The sequence below is a fragment of the Pseudogymnoascus destructans genome (genome assembly GCF_001641265.1).
Source record: "Pseudogymnoascus destructans isolate 20631-21 unplaced genomic scaffold scaffold_7, whole genome shotgun sequence".
Lineage (NCBI taxonomy): Eukaryota > Fungi > Ascomycota > Leotiomycetes > Thelebolales > Thelebolaceae > Pseudogymnoascus > Pseudogymnoascus destructans.
In genome coordinates, this window is record NW_020167526.1 from 1,477,430 (window position 1) to 1,493,891 (window position 16,462).

The window sequence follows — 16,462 nt, forward strand, 5'->3', positions numbered from 1 at the left end:
ACGCAAGTCCATGTTGCCTTCTGCATTCCATCTATATAGTAGAAGCTTCCTAGTTTTTATAGACCTTTATTTCTTAACCTACATTAAGCCTGCGCTAATTAATGCATTGCAAATGCATTTAGCATACGTTAGTTTTGGCGCAGATTGCAAGCTTCATAGCCCCTTTTGCGCAAATCTACGATGTCGTTTAAACTCTGTCTGAACTGCTTTCGGCGTAGATTCTAGATTTTATAAACCCCTCTGCTCATGTTGTCCGAACCCTGCAGATCCCAGGTCTTGTAGCCTAATTTGCGCAAATATACGATGTGGACGGTATTCCATTACTCCCCCACGCATCCATTGGCATGACTCCCTACCGACTCAAGTACGGAACCGATCTATACCGAGCTCCTCACAGATCGCGTTATGGAGTACATGGAAAAGACAAATGGGAGGTATGGATAGGCGAGCAATAGGCGATAATGTGAAGGTAAGAGGTAATTATCTCATTATTACCATGCTCCATAGCTGGCTCTCTTCCTCATATTAACTCAACAGCGTCATGCGCCATATGTTCAGATACCATCGCACCCACAATGTCACCAATGCACCATGCTACCCATAACTCCCAAAATATACATACAACCTCTCCAAACCCTCCATCCCATGCACCACCCATATCCACAACCCTACTATACAAGCACCCCCTAAACCCCCATCGTCGCCCTCCTCCTCCTCTGACTCCTCGTCCACGTCTGCGACCCCGATCCCTGGGAATTCGACGTACTACCCCCCGTCCGCCGCCTCATCTTGCGCTTCCGCACGTACCCCGGCCCACGCGGCATATTGGGGTCGTACTCATCGTCATCGTCGTCGTCGTTGTTCTCTGCGTTTGCGTCAAAGTCGTTATCGCTTGAGAGGGTGAGGTCAATTTGCTGCGAACCGGAGGGGAGGACGAAGGGGCTGCTGTTGGAGGGGAGTTTCAGTCTTGGTAGACTGGGGCTTTGGGGCGGACTCCTTGCCGCTGTTGTAGTGCCGTTTGCTGAGTTCGATTGCTGATGTACGTCCTCTACAAGCTGTGACACAAATCGATCTTCTGACCGCGTTCGGGGTGTCATGTCACCGGAATTCTGATCTGGGTCGGCTCGTGCATCTAACTCTGCATCGAGCTTTGCCATCGCTTCTTCGTAGGATTTGTTGGCGCCTAGGGAGGTAGAGGTTGGGCCAGCGACGGGTTCTAGATTGTCTTGTTTCGCACCAAAATAACTGCGCGCCGTGGAGAACATCTCACTAAGACTCGGAAGGTCTAGCACAGAGGATTCGCGTTCGGACGGTGGAGCCTCGGGAGCAGCTGCTGCATGGTTCGGCTGTAGAGACGGAAGTTGAGGCTCGTCTGCTAGAGTTTCCGTGTGCGCAGGGCCCAGGGACAAGCCGTCCTGGCTGAGCTGAAAGGAATTGGAGTCGCCAAAGCGGTCTAGAGTTGATTCACCAGGAGTGGGAAAATCAGGTTGTCGTTGGCCGTGGTCGGAGGTTTGGCTGGCTAGTGATGAGGGAATCGAGATCTTGGGATAGAAATTTAATTGAGTGGGCGTGGAATTGTTCTCATCTTCGACGTGGCATAGTTGCGAAGAGTCTTCTGGGGTTGTTGCTTTGTTCAGAGATACATTCATGGACTGGGCGAGGCGCTTGAGCTCGGAATTATCACCAGGGGTATCGGGAAGTTGCGGCCTGTTTTTTAGGATGGAAGACGGAATGTCTGATCGAAACCCAGCTTCCCTCATAAGAACAGATATCTCCTGCCGAGACTCCTCAGTGATCGACACGTCGACCATATCATCATCCACCGGAGCCGAATGCTGGATAGCCGGAAGTTGCTCCGACGGAAGGCGTGGCGGGGAGTCATCCTCAGTTTGTACCAGGTGTAGATCCTGCACAGAAATCCTATCCTCATCAGCAACTTGCGGGGTTTCAACGGATTCGCTTGGTGCATCATGTTGTTCATGGGCCAGGGTGATAGACTCGTCGGTGCTGGTAGTTACCTTATTAGATACCGCCTCTGGAAGGCCATCTATCTTCATATTCTCGGGCTCGGCCTGCAGCAGTTTTGGTTCCATGAGCTCGGCGAATCCTAAAGCTCTGAAGCCATCATCCAAGTCTTCTTCCTCCTCTTCATCCTCTACGGGCATTTCGAACTTGCCGTAAATTCTCTCGCCAGTTTCTTGGTTGTAGTAGCGCTCTGGGTACTCACGGTCTCGTATTGCTAGTGTCAGTTCGACCTTGTTCTTGTCGGAAACGATATTGACAACTGCAGTTCGGTATTCCGAAATGACCGGCTGCCAGCTTGTTGCCTCGGACATGATGAGCTGCTTGAAGGCGACTACCATTCCTGGCTTCATATCCTTCGGTTCGATATCTGTAAGGCTCGAAGTATCGGCAGGAAGGCTTGGCAAGTCATTTTCTTCAGCTGGCTCGCTATAAACTCCCTGAGAATCCTCCATAACCTGATCATTGGCTTGGCCGTCTACACCGTCGTACTGATCAAAGTCTCCAGAGTTTTGTCCCTCTTCCGAATATTCGGTATAATCATCGTAGCCGTTGCTGTCATGATTCCGCTTTTGCTTCTTCGCCGAGGCTTGCTCTTCTTCATAATACTCTGACTGGTTCCTCTGGCTTCTCTTACCCTTACCGCCGCGCTTGCCTTTCCGATAGACATTCTGCTGCTGAGGATCCCAGCGTTGCACGAACGGGAACGGGGGTTCGCTCAATTCGATGCCTTCCTGGCAGCATTCGACAGCTCTGAGGGTTATTTTCTCTCTCCAGGTGTCGTCGTCCATATCCTCTTCATCTTCTGCTGCGACCGGCACTTCAGGTTCACGCTCCTTGACCTTTCTGACATCTTTCATAAGTTTATTGCGGATGTTCTCTTCATCGGCTTTCGTCTTAGGGTTCTTGATGCCCAAGGCGCCAAAAAGTAGCCTTCGGCCAGCGTCCACATCGATCTTCGACTTCTTCTTCGCAGAAGCTGAGGAAGTAAGGTCCTTGTCTGTCGATCCGGGCACAGGTGTTGACTGATCAGCCAAACGGCTAGACCCAGCCCTATTAGGCGCCTTAGCCGCTGCCTTTCCATGCGACAGGGTAGCTCCAACATCAACTCCACCAGCAGACAGAGAAGCGAGCAATTCCTGTCTCCTCGCTTCAAACTCTGCCTCTTTGTTGGTCTTTTTCGAAGACTTCCCCTTAGAAGCACGCAGACCCATTGCCTCCTCCTCTTCAATCTGAGCTCTAGCAATGGCTAATGCCTCAGCAGCGGCTTCAGGGGTCGTGTTGCTGTCAATATCCAGCTTTCCGAATTCGGCAAGGGTCACGCCTGCTGGCAGTATCCCTTTCTCCTTGAAGCGTTGCAAGATATTTCCTGATCGCCGGCGCTGATTCCGGGCCTTTGTGGAGTTTCGCCCTTCGCCAGGGGGAACAGATTTCGGAGTATCCTTTTGAGTAGAGCTTGACGCAGGTTTGGATGCTGTTGGCGCTTTTGGCTCTACTGGGGCCTTGCTCGATGCTACTTCTGGCTCAGAGTCTGAATCTGAATCAGAGTCAGAGCCAGACTCAGACTCAGAGTCGGAACCAGAGCTGCTTTCGGACTCGGATTCGGAGCTGCTGGTGTCATCGCTACCCGATGAAGAAGTTAGGTCATCAGCGACTTCTGTTGTCGGCACCGTAGGCGCAGCTGAGATTTCCATTTCATCGTCACTATCGCTGGAGTCGGAACTAGAGCCGGAATCGCTCTCGCTCTCGCCTGCAACCTCGAAATCCTCATCATCCTCATCATCGCTATCGTCATCAAGTGCTATAGCATCTGGATCGTGAACAAGAACCGCCGCGTCTTCCACAAACCTGACGCTCTTACTACTGCTTGGAGAATCAGATCTCCTTAGCACCGAATGGCGGCTTGGTGGGAGTGGGATATTAGTTGCTTGGGCTAAGGTGCTTTTGGCAATATCAGAAAGACCTTTGCCAATATTGATTGACCCTGGAGGCAGGCCATGGCTATCGTAATAACCTGCCATGCCACCGTCATCCTCCTCGTCGGAACCCTCTTCTTCGTCCTCTTCGTCGTTTGCATCGTCGACTTGATCCTGATCTTCGGCGACAAAGTCCGTCTCTTGCTCCACGGCCTCAACAGACTTCGTCTGAACTTGTGAGGATCGGGATTCCTTGGTGGTTTGCTTTGGGGACCACATCCTGGAACGTACGGCAGTCTTCGACCTTTCAGGCTTAAATCCCTTCGACAGAGTGTCGTAAGCCGCACCAACATCCATATCGCAATTTTGCATCACTTGCTGGCATATCGACGGAGGCGCATCCGGAAACGCTTCTTGGAGCTGTATGATGTTATGGGACTTGGGGTCAAGCTTGTCGCCTGTCTGGACCCCTTCCATTTTAGACCCATGTTTGATATTCTCCTTATCTGAAGCTCCGTCATCGTCAGATTCAGCATTGAGAGCCTCAAGCTCCCCCTCCAGTTCGCCTTCGTCCACAGATAAATCCTCGTCCATATCCTCGTCAGCGGATTCGAAATTGCCATCATCTTCGGATTCATCCTCGTCGTCGTTGTCGAAATCGGCTCGGACAACAAGCTGCTGATTTCCACCATCGTCGACGTCTTGCGGGATTCCTTCAATCCGGAGAAAGCTTTCGTCAGAGTCCTCATCCTCCAGATCATCCTCCACTGTGTCTGTGTATGTAACCCTCCGCCTCTTCCTTGGGTTGATCGTGACCGCAGGTCTACTCTCAATCATTCTCCTCCTCGGCCTTCCAAATACCGCGCCGTCAAACAGGTGTATTCCATCAGAAGTAATCTGGTACCTCCCCGAAGCTCGCCTCTGCTTAATATCATCACTGAGAAGTGGCCGTATGCTAAGGTAGAAGGTCAGCAATGCCGTTCCCACAGGCGCATCCAGAATAAAAACTCACATAACCTCATCGTCCCCATGCAAAATGCTCTTCACATCCTGAAAATGCAAACACTCATAATTCGTCTCCCTCCCCCTCACCTCAACTGCATAATCCTCCAGCCCCCACTCCCCCTCCGACTCAAGAGGTATGATTTCATTAACCTGCTCCAGCAGCTGCGAGACGATCACTCTGGCCTCGTCATTCACTGGCCACACGATCGCCGCATCCGGCAGATCATGCCGCTTCACCACTAGTCGGAGCCGCATCTGTGGTGGGGTTGCGTTGAAGAGAATTCGTCTCGGGGGCAACCTTGGGCTTCCTCGAGAACTTTTGGGGCGGCAAAATCTGGGGAAAGACCGACGTGACGCGCCTTTGGCGAATTTTAGCGTTATCAAACGGTATTTTAGCTGCGATAAGCAGGGGTTGCTACGCTGTAGGATGGTCCCTGAAGAATGCCGTCTAGCACCCAGCAAAGTAAAAGTTGGTTTCAAGACACCAGTTTACTCCGTAAGGCAGGCTGCTATTGGCTTTTACAGCTGCCATGCAAAGATGTAATTTTATGATCATAAAGCTTTTCGTTATTAACTCAGTACTCCTTCAAGCCACGCTTCCTACCGCCCTCTTCCTCAGTCGGCAAAGCTGGTACACCCAAACTCGTTGCGCCCAGAGCCCGCGATCCACCCAACCTTCTCCCAGTCGTGCTCTCATCCGTACTCCTCGACGCATTCTCCTCCTCCAAAAGCTCGTTCTCATCCTTGTCCTCCAGCATCGTCCCCTCTATGCTGAGGAATCCCCTTTCCCTATCGTGCGACGACTCAATATCCTTGACCCGAAACTTGACAATCCCCTCAATCTTGGTTCCCGCCCCATCGACGTAGTATCCAACACCGTCCTCAGCATATCCCTCCCCCTCCAAGTCCTCAGCGCCAACCCACTTCCAGTCCTTAGGCAATCTCTGCCGCTCGATACTAGCATTGAAGAGGTTCCAGCAGACAATGCCAAGGTGTCCCTCATTCTGCAAATTGACGTACCCCTCCAACCACCCTCCCCTAGTCGGCTTAAACAGCATAAACTCCGCCGTCACCCACGTCCAGCTAACAGCGTACTCATCCGTGCTCTTCATCATGACCTGCGCCCCATCATTCCCGAACGGCGCTTCCGCGAGGCGAGGATTGCTGTACGACAGGACGACACCGTGGAAAGGCGGGTAGTAGGTGAGTATTAACGGCGACAGGTGCTCGGCACAGATGCCCTCGATCGGCGTCCTCTGGGAGATCGGGGCCAATGGCAGGTATAAGGACGAAGTTTGAACGTGAAACGGCGACTCTTTCGTCGAGGCTGGGTTCTGCGCCTGGGCCGGTGCAGCAGTGGTTTCCTCCTCGATTATCTCCTCGACATCCGCCGACTTGTCGTGCCTATGCTTTTTCGACTTGTGCTTGTGCCCATCCTCCTCCTGCGTGCGCTTCCGCTTCTTCTCCTTGCCATCCTTGCACTTATGCTTCCTATCCGACTTGTCCTTCGCCGGTGACGATATTAGAGACGGCATTGTGGCTGGTTGTTGTGTTTGGGTTGCTTGGATTTTTGCCCATGTTCTCTCCAATCTGCTATCTTTATCGGAGAGTTCCTCAAAATTTCAAGATGCCAAAAATTGTTGCGGCCGCTAGCGTGGTTGCCAAGGATAATTAAGGCAGGCTGGCTCCAGGTGCCGAAGTTGAAATGGTGGATCCGAACAAAGGACACCGACGTCTGTGAGACTCGGGGCCGACTTTATTATAAGAGAAATATCACCAAGACGACACGAGTAACCTTTCCTCACAGCCTCAAATACTTTGATTTGGCGGCCCCATGGTTCCACGGCGATAATACAATGTCGTCTCAACTCCTATCCCTCGCGGGATGGGCATTCCTACCAAATGTATAACATCCCCCCCCCATCTCCCCCATCCAAACCAACCTCATTCTAACACCCCCCCCCCAGCTCGTCACCAACGCCCTCCAATCCGTCTGGTACGGCATCACCATCCGCGCCGGCGACCCCAAACCCCAACCCCGCACCCCCCTCCACGCCACCCACCGCCGCCGCATCCACATCGCCGTCATAACCACCTACCTCCTCTACACCATCTACGAAGCGCACCACACCATCCGCCAATCCTCCGACTACTACCAAGACCTCGGCCTCCCCCACGGCGCTTCCGATCGCGAAATCAAATCCCGCTTCCGCCGCCTCGCCGCGCTCTACCACCCGGACAAAGTCGCCAAGACAGCCACCTCGACGGATTTCTTCCACCACCTCAAGACCGCGCAGGATACCCTCCTCAACCCCTCCGCGCGCTTCGCATATGACCGCTTCGGGCCCGACATCATGGGCTGGACGAACATGTCGTCGATCCACGATTACCTCACTATAGGCGCCGTCGGGATCCTCCAGTACTACGGCATTGGCGCGGTCATGATGTACGTCCTCGGCTTGACGGGACACCTTCAATTTGGGGTCTACTGGCGCTGGCTGGGCCTCCTCTCCCTCGCTGTCCTAGAAGCGCATATTGTCTCCCGGCCCTACGCACCGCGCTTCGCCTCGCACCTCCTTAACCCCCTCCTCACGAACCTGGGGGGGCAACCACCCTACCTCCCCTTCCAACTCATCGCCATCCTGCGCAAATGCGCCCTAACCCTCTTCATCGCGCTCTCACAACTGGGTCCCCTCCTCTCGCCGCAGGTAGCAGCGAAGTCCGGGACGGAAGAAGAGCAGCTTATGGGGCAGGTAGAGCGGATGGCAGCGCTGGCGGGGGCGGCGGATGCAGAGGCGTCGCGGCTGGTGGCGATGGGGATGGCGCCGTTTGTGGGGGATGCGGAGGCGGTGAAGGAGGTGCAGAGGAGGACGAGCGAGTGGTTGGTTAGTAATACTATTAGGTCGGATCCGGAGGTGAGGGATGCGTTGGGGAATGTGTTGAAGAGGAGGACGGATGCGCCGGCGGGGGCGAGGGGGAATAGATAGGGGTTGGGGGTGTGTATATCATTTGTTATGAAAGAAGGGTTTTAGAGTTCATGGGCTACTGCCACTAATGAAATAGAGTTTCACCGGCGTGGATGTGGTTGCGTGAGGTTATTCAGTCGAAATGAGAATGCTCACACCCACCATAACCCTCCTCAGCGCTCCTTCCCTCCTTCTCCTCTCTTTCTCTCCTTCCTTCCTTCCTTCCTTCATTCCTTCCTTCCTTCCTCACCACCAAACACATCATCCGCACCTTCCATATTTTCAGACATCGTCCGCACCTTCCATCACAACAGGCATCAACTGCACCTCCATATCAACAGCCATCAACCGCACCTTCCACCTCAACAGCCACCCAACCTTACCTTCCACCACATCAGTCACCCAACCCACACCCGCAAACCACAGAAGCCCACACGACAACAATGACCGCCCAAACGCCCACCACCAAAACCCGCACCCCAATCACCCCCACCACCGTCCCAACCTCCCAGCACCCCATCACCACACCCCTCTACACAGTGCCCAACCCCAAAACCACCCACCAAAGCCACTGTTTCCCCAAATCCCGCGACCGCCTCGCCAAAGACCGCCAGGCCGCCATCCAGGCACTAGAGATGCGGGCATACCTCGCTCGTCGGGGACAGGCTCAGACACAAGACGTCGTCACTGGGAAATGTGAGTGTAGAGATCCGTATAAAGCAAAGCGGGAGAGAGAGAAGAAGGAGGCGAGGAAGAGGAGGGTAGAGAGGGAGGGGAGGAGGAAGAGGTTTGAGGCGTTGAAGGGGAAGGGGAAGGGGAAGGGGGAAAAGGGGGATTGGAGGGTTGAGGAGGTGGGGAGGATGTTTGAGGGGTTGGTTGTTTGAGTTGGTGGGAGTTGACTGGTGTTCTTGTTTTGCTTGTTGAGGCGTTGGTGGTTGGATCCTTGTGTTGCTGGTTGACGTGGGTTCTTGCTTTGGTAGTTGATGTTCTGGTAATTGAGTCTGGAGAGGTAGTTAATTGAATTGGGTCCCGAGAAATAATAGAAATGTCAGCAATTAACTTCAAAATCAACCCGATCTGATAAAACAGTAATGATTACAGATTGATGCCATCCAAGAGCCAGTAATGTCAGTAGTGCAGTCCCAAATCGATACCATCCAGAGTCAGTAAGGACAATAATATGCCCACGAACCACCCTCATCCTCCGCCCAATTATCCCATCAATCCTCCCTCACATCAAAAATCACACCATAAAAGACACCGACATCGTCGTCAAGAACAACCCTTTATTGACCCGTTGTACTCGTATGTATTCCTATTGTTCATACACGTCCCCTTTCCCCCTCCCTTTCTTTCGACTCCCACAGCGACTCATATATCCCGACATAACAAATATCGTACACGCCCATTCGCAGTAGACGTTTTGTTCCTTTCCCGGCTTTCCCCCGCCCTGATAAAAAGGTCCGTCGTTCCTTCCTTCGCCAAAGCTTGCCCATCGCTCCGTCCCTTCCATAGTGTTACAGACACACAATTCTTACAAACTGTACGACGCTATCAGCACACCATCCATCACCATCTCCCCACGCACGCAAGCCACAGGTCATGCACGCCCCGCATAATGATAGGTAGGTACTCACGCTGGCAACAACAGATCACTCCACTGGCTCGAGAAGAATGCCACCGCAACCTGCAAAAACCCCGTCAGCCTCTCTCCTGCTACACCCTACTACCCCCACCCAATCGCGCCCAGGATCATCCCCCTTACTTACCGCGAAAACAGTAATACTCCTCACCACACTCGCGTTCTCGGAGGAGGTCACCGCCTCGTACGCCTGTCCCAGATATCCCCTCTGCGCACCGAGGCGACGACCACCTCCTGCGCGCTCAACGACTACCCTCTGCGTCTTGGGAGGCATGGTTGCTGTGTGTGTGTGTGGTGTGATGTGATGCGGTGTAGGTGCGGGGATATGATGGCGTAAGGATATGCACTTGGAGCGAGCTGAAGGGGTGATCTGGAGTGGCTTGGTTGATGACGGGTAGACGGGACCTTCTTGTTCGTATGAAGCGCGAAATTTTGGCGAGGAACACTTGCGGCCTGAGGCTAGGCTGGGGGGGGGTGGTTAGGGGTGGAAGTAGCGGAAGTGGAAGAAAGGTAAGGCCGGGGCCGCGGGAATTGGTGGTGGGGTGCAAGGGAACAGGATCGGCTAGAATCGGGTGGCGTGGGTGTAAGGGGTGTAAGTGGCTGGCTGATGCTACTGCAAGTCTACGGTGAGTCGTCTACGGTGAGTCGTCTACGGTAACTGTGCAAGTACCATCAAGGATCATACACACGGTTGCCACGCGCTATCAAAGGGCCATTTGTGGTTGAGGAGTACTTGAGGGGCGATGACTCTGTTGTACCACCGACATTTCCGCCAATTCCCCCGTATCGCGTATCGGGAGATACACACTATAGACGCTATAAACGCTATAAAGCCGCGCATCAACAACCTACAATTATCACTACGACTTCACCTCCTCCATCCGTCTTCCCACTACCCACCCTATTATTTACATTATTTACTATCTAGTTAATAAGAACCTGTACACCCTAATCACAACGGCTGAGGAGTATACGGACTTGATCTGAATACTCCTTGCGTCTGGAATTCACCTACACCACGAGACCACCCACTACCCGTCAAACGACCAAACCACAGACAAACCACCCTCTCTACAACCCCCAGGACCCTCCACGGTCATGCTTCCTCCAGTCCCCGTCCTCAGCGATTACGGAATCTCGCCCGAAAATGGCTTCCTCCCTGATCGTCTGCCGCTGCAACACCTGCCCGACCCCTACTATAACAAGTGGGAGTCCATCGTGGCCAACCTGCAGGCTCTGCTCCTGAGCAAGCGCCTCCGCGGCATCATCCACGATCTCCCTGTCCTCACTACCACCGGTCTGGAAGATGAATCCGAGTGGCAGAGGGCATACATGATTCTGGCCTTTATGGCACATGGCTATATCTGGGGTGGTGAAACACCTTCAGAGGTACGTGACTATTTTCATTTACGCTCCAGCTACTGATGGACAACCTCACTAATACACCCACAGCGAGTCCCGCCATCAATCTCCATCCCGCTCCTCGCAGTGGCCGAGCACCTCGACATCCCCCCCGTAGCCACCTACGCCGCCGTAGTCCTCTGGAACTTCAAACCCCTCTTCAACAGCGAGCCCATCGAGAACCTCGAGAACCTCTCCACCCTCCTCACCTTCACCGGCTCCCTCGACGAATCCTGGTTCTACCTCACCTCCGTCGCCATCGAAGCCCGCGGCGGCCCCATCGTCCCCCTCATGATCTCCGCCATGACCGCCGCCCGCGAAAAAGACGCCCCCTACGTAACCATCTGCCTCCGCTCCTTCGCCTCGCGCCTCGACGACCTCAGCGTCCTCCTGGTGCGCATGCATGAAAACTGCGACCCACACGTCTTCTACCACCACATCCGCCCCTTCCTCGCCGGCTCGCAAAACATGGCCGAAGCCGGCCTCCCCAACGGCGTCATCTACGACACCGGCTCGGGTACCGACACCTACAGCCAGTTCAGCGGTGGCAGTAACGCGCAGAGCTCGCTGATCCAGTTCTTCGACATCGTCCTGGGCATCCAGCACCGACCTACGGGCCAGAAATTTGATAAGGCGCACTCGGATCAGGAGGGCACCGCGCCGCCGCCAAAACACAATTTCATCCACGACATGCGCCGCTACATGCCCGGCACGCACCGTCGCTTCCTCGCGGACGTCTCGCTTTGCGCTAACATCCGCGATTTCGTCGAGAGTAGCAAGGTCGACACCGAGTTGATGGAGGCGTATGATTCGTGTCTTGCCAGTTTGCAGAATTTTAGGGATAAACACATCGCCATCGTCGCCCGCTACGTCGTCATGAAGTCCCGTGAGACTCCGCCCTGGACACGCGATGAGAGCATCAAGCACCGTCAGAACCTCGCCTTGTCATCCTCCTCCAATAACGAGGACGGCAAGAAGCTGCGCGGGACGGGGGGGACGGCGTTGATGCCTTTCCTCAAGCAGGCGCGTGATGAGACGGTGGAGCCGGCGATTAGGCCGTGGAAGAGGAATGTGGGCGGGGGGTTTGGGAAGGTGAAGGGCGAGTCGGTTGTGAAGGCGGCGCCGGTGACGGAGGAGAAGCTGGAGAAGACGAAGAGTCAGCCGGATTTGGATTTGCAGGTTAATGGGCTTGCGGGGGAGGCGGATGTGGAGGCGGATGGGGTGGAGGGTGGGGGGTTGTGCCACTATTAAAAAGATGGATGGACAAAACAGACGGACAGACGGACAAAAGCCTGGATCTTAGTTGGGAAAAGGGTCGCTGTTGTGGTTTTGGATGAAAAGTAAATGTCACGAGGTTTCGTTGGTCGATAGGGAGGGAGGGCTTTTTTTGAGCAACGTCGTGCTTTTTTTAGGTTGTTCAGGATAGCAAGACCATGACGAAGTTAAGTCATGCTGCTCTATATAGATGTTACGGCGACGCACATAGTTGGTTCGAAGGGTGGCTGACACTCAGGTCAACTCTGTGGTTGTTCCATCAGATCGATGATGGATGGGTATATGAATTTGGATGAGAAATGATGAGATATACCTACTTTACTGGTCTTTCTGTTAGGGTGCAATTGAATGCCCGCTGTAATTTGACCAGCGCCAATTGATTGACCAGCCTCAATATTCTCGTCGATTAGAATAATCTATGCCATCAGAACGCTTTCCCAGTCCCAGCCCAGCAGCAAATTTAAAATCCCACACCGAAAACCCGAGCGGTCAAGACACCCAGCACAACAGCCCATCAATCAACCCCACGGACTGCCTTGCCGGGGTCTCACAATCCCTAACACACCCTCTCGGCGGTTACCCCGCCGTCTGCGTTCCTGCACATCTAAACTCCCCACCATGCAGTTCCATATAGGCCCCCCCCGGCCTTCGCTGTCTAACCCGGGGAGTCGCGGTTATAACAGGCCGAGCAAAACTCTTACCGCCATCCCGTTCTCCCCCCCCCTCCCCTGTAGCACGCCATCCCGCGCGCCCTCAACCACCAAAAACACCCCGCCCCGCCCCGCCCATCAGACTTGCACGAAACGAGACCGGCGTGAGTAAGCAGGAAAATACCATACATAGTAGAGGTCGGCGATATAACCTCATTATCCCCGACGAACTGGTTCAATGGGGTGTTGTTGGGTGGAGAGTGGCGCTGCGATTGGTGCGTGGGTTTCGACGATGTTGGATTTTTGGCGGGGCGGAGGGGGGGAGCTATGACGATAGGAGATAGCGAGGGGACGACCCCTCATTTCCCCCTCCTTCTGGGGTGAGCTGTACATTGTTTATATATTACCTCGCGCGCCCATTTCTACTTTAATTGCAAAAAAAAACATATACAAAACCCCTTGTTAAACAAACGTTGACCTTCTTTCTCTGACTCGAGACGAGAGACTTTTTACACCAGTACAGATAAGCTTGAACAGACGACCCCCCCGGCTAAAATGGCTTCCACCGACGCCCCGAAGGATCTGCCTAAGATGCAATACCGCTTCCTGGGCCGCTCTGGTCTCCAGGTCTCCGCCATCTCTCTTGGTGGATGGCTCACCTACGGCGGGCAAGTTGAGGATGGTATGTCCCTCCCCCTCCATCCCCACACGAGCTAACCCCCCGCAGAAAAAACCTTCGCCTGCATGAAAGCCGCTTACGACGCCGGTATCAACTTCTTCGACTGCGCCGAAGGCTACGCCGCCGGCAAATCCGAGAAATCCATGGGCGCCGCCATCGCCAAGTACGGCTGGTCGCGCAACGACCTCGTCATCTCCACCAAGATCTACTGGGGCGGCGCCTTCGGGTCTAACCCCGTCAACAACGTCGGACTTTCCCGCAAGCATATCATCGAGGGCGTAAATCAGTCATTGGAGAGACTGGGGTTGGAGTATGTGGATCTGATTTATGCGCATAGACCAGATAGGAATACACCCATGGAGGAGACGGTTAGGGCGTTTAACCATGTTATTAACCAGGGCAAGGCCTTGTACTGGGGGACGTCTGAGTGGAGCGCCTCTGAGATCGCGACAGCCTGGCGCCACGCCGACCGCCTCGGCCTCATCGGTCCATTGATGGAGCAACCCGGTTACAGCATGCTAGCGCGCGACAAGGTGGACGGGGAATTCAACCACCTATATGAGGAATTCGGCACCGGGCTCACCATCTTCAGCCCCCTCAAGACGGGCATCCTAACAGGAAAATACAACGACGGCATCCCCGCCGACTCGCGCTACAGCCGCGACGACAAGGACCCCTTCATCCTTCGTATGACGAAGGAGTTCGGGGAGGGCAAGTGGGAGGCTCAGCTCGAGACGGTGAGGAAGTTGAAGCCTGTTGCGGATAAATTGGGCATTACGCAGGCGCAGTTGGCGTATGCGTGGGTACTCAAAAATAAGAATGTGAGCAGTGCCATTATGGGTGCGTCGAAGCCGGAGCAGGTGTGGGAGGCTATCAAGTCGCTAGAGATGGTGGAGCTTTTGACGCCAGCGGTGTTGGAGGAGATTGAGGGGATTTTGGGGAATAAGCCAAATGTTTCGCCGAGGAGGTATTAGATGAAGGGGTTGGTGTTTGGTGTGTAGATATTGCATGCCTCACTTTTTGCAAAAGGACTGCATCACCTCTTATATTGGAGTAGCTAGTAGACGACAACGCTGTTTGATTCCCTGAACTACGCCTATAATATGTGTGAGTGACTGAGTTCATTAATACTCTTCACAGCAACAAATACCAAAATAAACGCATTAAACTCCTCAAATCCATAACCCAGATTGAGATCTATCTTCTCATCCACCGTCGTACAAATGTGTCACAAACGGTAACGCCACCTCCGACATAACCCCCCCCAACAGCCGTTTCCTCCCAAAAAAACCCAACATTTCCGTCTATATAATAATAAGTCAGAAATCCCAGACTCCAAAAAAAATGTTCTAGCCCCAGCTTGTCTCAATCAACGAGCGAGTTCAGGGTTCGGTATTAGCTAGCGACGCCGAGCCAATACCCAGGGATGCGGGCGATAGATTGTTGTCTTCAGGTAGGACGGAGAAACCGGATCGACATGGGGTCTCCGCATAATAACTCATCACGGCGGAGTACAGCTGGGTATGCGGCTACTGACTTTGTTATGAACAGGGTTTCTGCTCTCACATGATGCCTGTTACACAGTTCTGCGCTGTTTAAGACAAGTCGTTTTTGGGCAAAGTCGAATTAGGATAGGTAGTTTTTCCAAGCATTTAGCTGACTCTATTAGGCAATCGGTTGGACCTTCAGGAGGTTGGTTTCACAGCCGCAGTTTTCTCAGTTGATCTTCTAAAGACATGCAATGAAGGCCGGAATAGTAGGGGTGCGGCTGAATTAGAGACATATTTCTTTTCATACACTGTACCAGTAGTAGTGTAGCCTGCTGGGCTCTTGAAGCAAGGGGCCACTAATCAACCTCTCATCGCAGGTAATACTATTCTAGCAAATGTAACAAAGATAGTTGGTAAGACTTGTCGAAATAGCAAAAGAGACAATAACGGTCGGTGATGCATTTTGACATAACTGCTGAGGCAGTAGTAACGGGTGATGATGGATTTGGGATGATCAGCTATGAAAATTACGCTCCAGAGCAGCTGAGGGAAGGATCGAGACATTCCAAGACAACAATGGCCGATGCTGTCTCGGGCCTCACGGTGCCCCTGCATATAGTAACGTAAGGCGAGGCGATACACAGCATATAATTAAATGGGTTCACCAGCTATAATACCAGCATAATCCCCTTCAGATATTTTACTCTTTGGCAGCACTCTCGAACCTACCTTCGAAAACAAACACTTACCTCCCCAAAATGCACTTCTCCAAAATTCTCCCACTTGCTGCCTTAGCTTCCTTAGCTACTGCTCAAGGACCGGATTATTGGGTAAGATTTCGTGATAACTTCTTGGAAGAGAATAAAGACAAGCTAATAGTGAATTTAATCCAGGCGAGATTTTCGACTAAGGCTGGGGAAATTTTTGACGTCACGGCGCAAGGTTGCGTCAATTTCCAGAAATCACAGTAAGCCTACACCAATCAATCAGCCTTCATAGCTCTCCAAGGTACTAACAAAACAACAGACCAATCTATAATACGCTGGTTGTGAAGATTCCGTTTCGATGCGACGTATTTGAGTGCGTCGCGACTCCTATGCTGCACTGCAGACATCTGTAGTAACTTGGCTAATATCGTAATAGGGCTCGAGACTGCGTTGGTAGACATGAGCCATTCTCTAACGGCGCACACGAAATTACTGAATTGCAGTTCAAGTCGGTCAATTGCTATTTCACTTAAATGGCTATGATAGAGGAGGGATTGTGCCGAGGCTACAGTGTCTACATGCTTAGCCAAAGGATGGCGATAGGAGTGTTTGACGTGTCAAAGGTGGCTCATGTTAGCTAGTTTGAATAAATACAGATCCTAAAATTCTGCTATTTGTTTGATAAGCTCTCTTGGAACCAACTAGACTC

At 53.0% G+C, this 16,462-nt stretch overlaps 8 protein-coding genes across 8 annotated transcripts; 5 read left to right on the forward strand and 3 right to left on the reverse strand.

Annotated features, from left to right (window-relative positions):
• Positions 1-45: 45 nt before the first annotated feature.
• VC83_03149 (uncharacterized protein) lies at positions 46-5,496 on the reverse strand. Its single transcript, XM_024466798.1, has 3 exons — positions 4,951-5,496; positions 2,019-4,893; positions 46-1,920 (listed from the first exon to the last, which is right to left on the reverse strand). Exons 1-3 carry the CDS (start codon positions 5,196-5,198, stop codon positions 1,885-1,887), a joined length of 3,159 nt encoding a protein of 1,052 aa, XP_024325273.1. The 5' UTR covers positions 5,199-5,496; the 3' UTR covers positions 46-1,884.
• VC83_03150 (uncharacterized protein) lies at positions 5,497-6,533 on the reverse strand. Its single transcript, XM_024466799.1, has one exon. It carries the CDS (start codon positions 6,476-6,478, stop codon positions 5,519-5,521), a length of 960 nt encoding a protein of 319 aa, XP_024325410.1. The 5' UTR covers positions 6,479-6,533; the 3' UTR covers positions 5,497-5,518.
• Positions 6,534-7,930, forward strand: VC83_03151 (uncharacterized protein; the record flags this gene model as incomplete). The annotated part of the gene is made up of 2 exons (XM_024466800.1): positions 6,534-6,847; positions 6,911-7,930. The coding sequence occupies exons 1-2, from the start codon at positions 6,800-6,802 to the stop codon at positions 7,928-7,930; spliced, it is 1,068 nt and encodes a 355-aa protein (XP_024325411.1). The 5' UTR covers positions 6,534-6,799.
• A 422-nt stretch (positions 7,931-8,352) lies between these two features.
• On the forward strand, positions 8,353-8,793 carry VC83_03152 (uncharacterized protein; the record flags this gene model as incomplete). Its single annotated transcript, XM_024466801.1, has 1 exon — positions 8,353-8,793. One exon carries the CDS (start codon positions 8,353-8,355, stop codon positions 8,791-8,793), a length of 441 nt encoding a protein of 146 aa, XP_024325491.1.
• Positions 8,794-9,443: 650 nt separating this feature from the next.
• VC83_03153 (uncharacterized protein) lies at positions 9,444-9,825 on the reverse strand (the record flags this gene model as incomplete). The annotated part of the gene is made up of 3 exons (XM_024466802.1): positions 9,444-9,450; positions 9,547-9,596; positions 9,679-9,825. The coding sequence occupies 3 exons, from the start codon at positions 9,823-9,825 to the stop codon at positions 9,444-9,446; spliced, it is 204 nt and encodes a 67-aa protein (XP_024325409.1).
• A 501-nt stretch (positions 9,826-10,326) lies between these two features.
• VC83_03154 (uncharacterized protein) lies at positions 10,327-12,861 on the forward strand. Its single transcript, XM_024466803.1, has 2 exons — positions 10,327-10,940; positions 11,004-12,861. The coding sequence occupies exons 1-2, from the start codon at positions 10,650-10,652 to the stop codon at positions 12,201-12,203; spliced, it is 1,491 nt and encodes a 496-aa protein (XP_024325282.1). The 5' UTR covers positions 10,327-10,649; the 3' UTR covers positions 12,204-12,861.
• A 274-nt stretch (positions 12,862-13,135) lies between these two features.
• On the forward strand, positions 13,136-15,206 carry VC83_03155 (uncharacterized protein). Its single transcript, XM_024466804.1, has one exon. It carries the CDS (start codon positions 13,622-13,624, stop codon positions 14,528-14,530), a length of 909 nt encoding a protein of 302 aa, XP_024325398.1. The 5' UTR covers positions 13,136-13,621; the 3' UTR covers positions 14,531-15,206.
• Positions 15,207-15,614: 408 nt separating this feature from the next.
• Positions 15,615-16,426, forward strand: VC83_03156 (uncharacterized protein). The gene is made up of 4 exons (XM_024466805.1): positions 15,615-15,876; positions 15,940-16,013; positions 16,073-16,126; positions 16,190-16,426. Exons 1-4 carry the CDS (start codon positions 15,805-15,807, stop codon positions 16,284-16,286), a joined length of 297 nt encoding a protein of 98 aa, XP_024325280.1. The 5' UTR covers positions 15,615-15,804; the 3' UTR covers positions 16,287-16,426.
• The last annotated feature ends 36 nt before the right edge of the window (positions 16,427-16,462 follow it).

What these genes read in the sequence shown, in the direction of transcription:
- VC83_03149 (XM_024466798.1), bottom strand. Translation starts at nt 5,198, where the DNA reads ATGCGGCTCCGACTAGTGGTGAAGCGGCATGATCTGCCGGATGCGGCG. An exon ending in CATGGGGACGATGAGGTTAT is followed by an intron (nt 4,894 to 4,950) that starts GTGAGTTTTTAT and finishes CTTCTACCTTAG; the next exon opens with CATACGGCCACTTCTCAGTG. An exon ending in CAGAGGCGGTATCTAATAAG is followed by an intron (nt 1,921 to 2,018) that starts GTAACTACCAGC and finishes TGATGAGGATAG; the next exon opens with GATTTCTGTGCAGGATCTAC.
- VC83_03150 (XM_024466799.1), bottom strand. Translation starts at nt 6,478, where the DNA reads ATGCCGTCTCTAATATCGTCACCGGCGAAGGACAAGTCGGATAGGAAG.
- VC83_03154 (XM_024466803.1), top strand. Translation starts at nt 10,650, where the DNA reads ATGCTTCCTCCAGTCCCCGTCCTCAGCGATTACGGAATCTCGCCCGAA. An exon ending in GTGGTGAAACACCTTCAGAG is followed by an intron (nt 10,941 to 11,003) that starts GTACGTGACTAT and finishes ATACACCCACAG; the next exon opens with CGAGTCCCGCCATCAATCTC.
- VC83_03155 (XM_024466804.1), top strand. Translation starts at nt 13,622, where the DNA reads ATGAAAGCCGCTTACGACGCCGGTATCAACTTCTTCGACTGCGCCGAA.
- VC83_03156 (XM_024466805.1), top strand. Translation starts at nt 15,805, where the DNA reads ATGCACTTCTCCAAAATTCTCCCACTTGCTGCCTTAGCTTCCTTAGCT. An exon ending in GTCAATTTCCAGAAATCACA is followed by an intron (nt 16,014 to 16,072) that starts GTAAGCCTACAC and finishes ACAAAACAACAG; the next exon opens with ACCAATCTATAATACGCTGG. An exon ending in TTTCGATGCGACGTATTTGA is followed by an intron (nt 16,127 to 16,189) that starts GTGCGTCGCGAC and finishes ATATCGTAATAG; the next exon opens with GGCTCGAGACTGCGTTGGTA.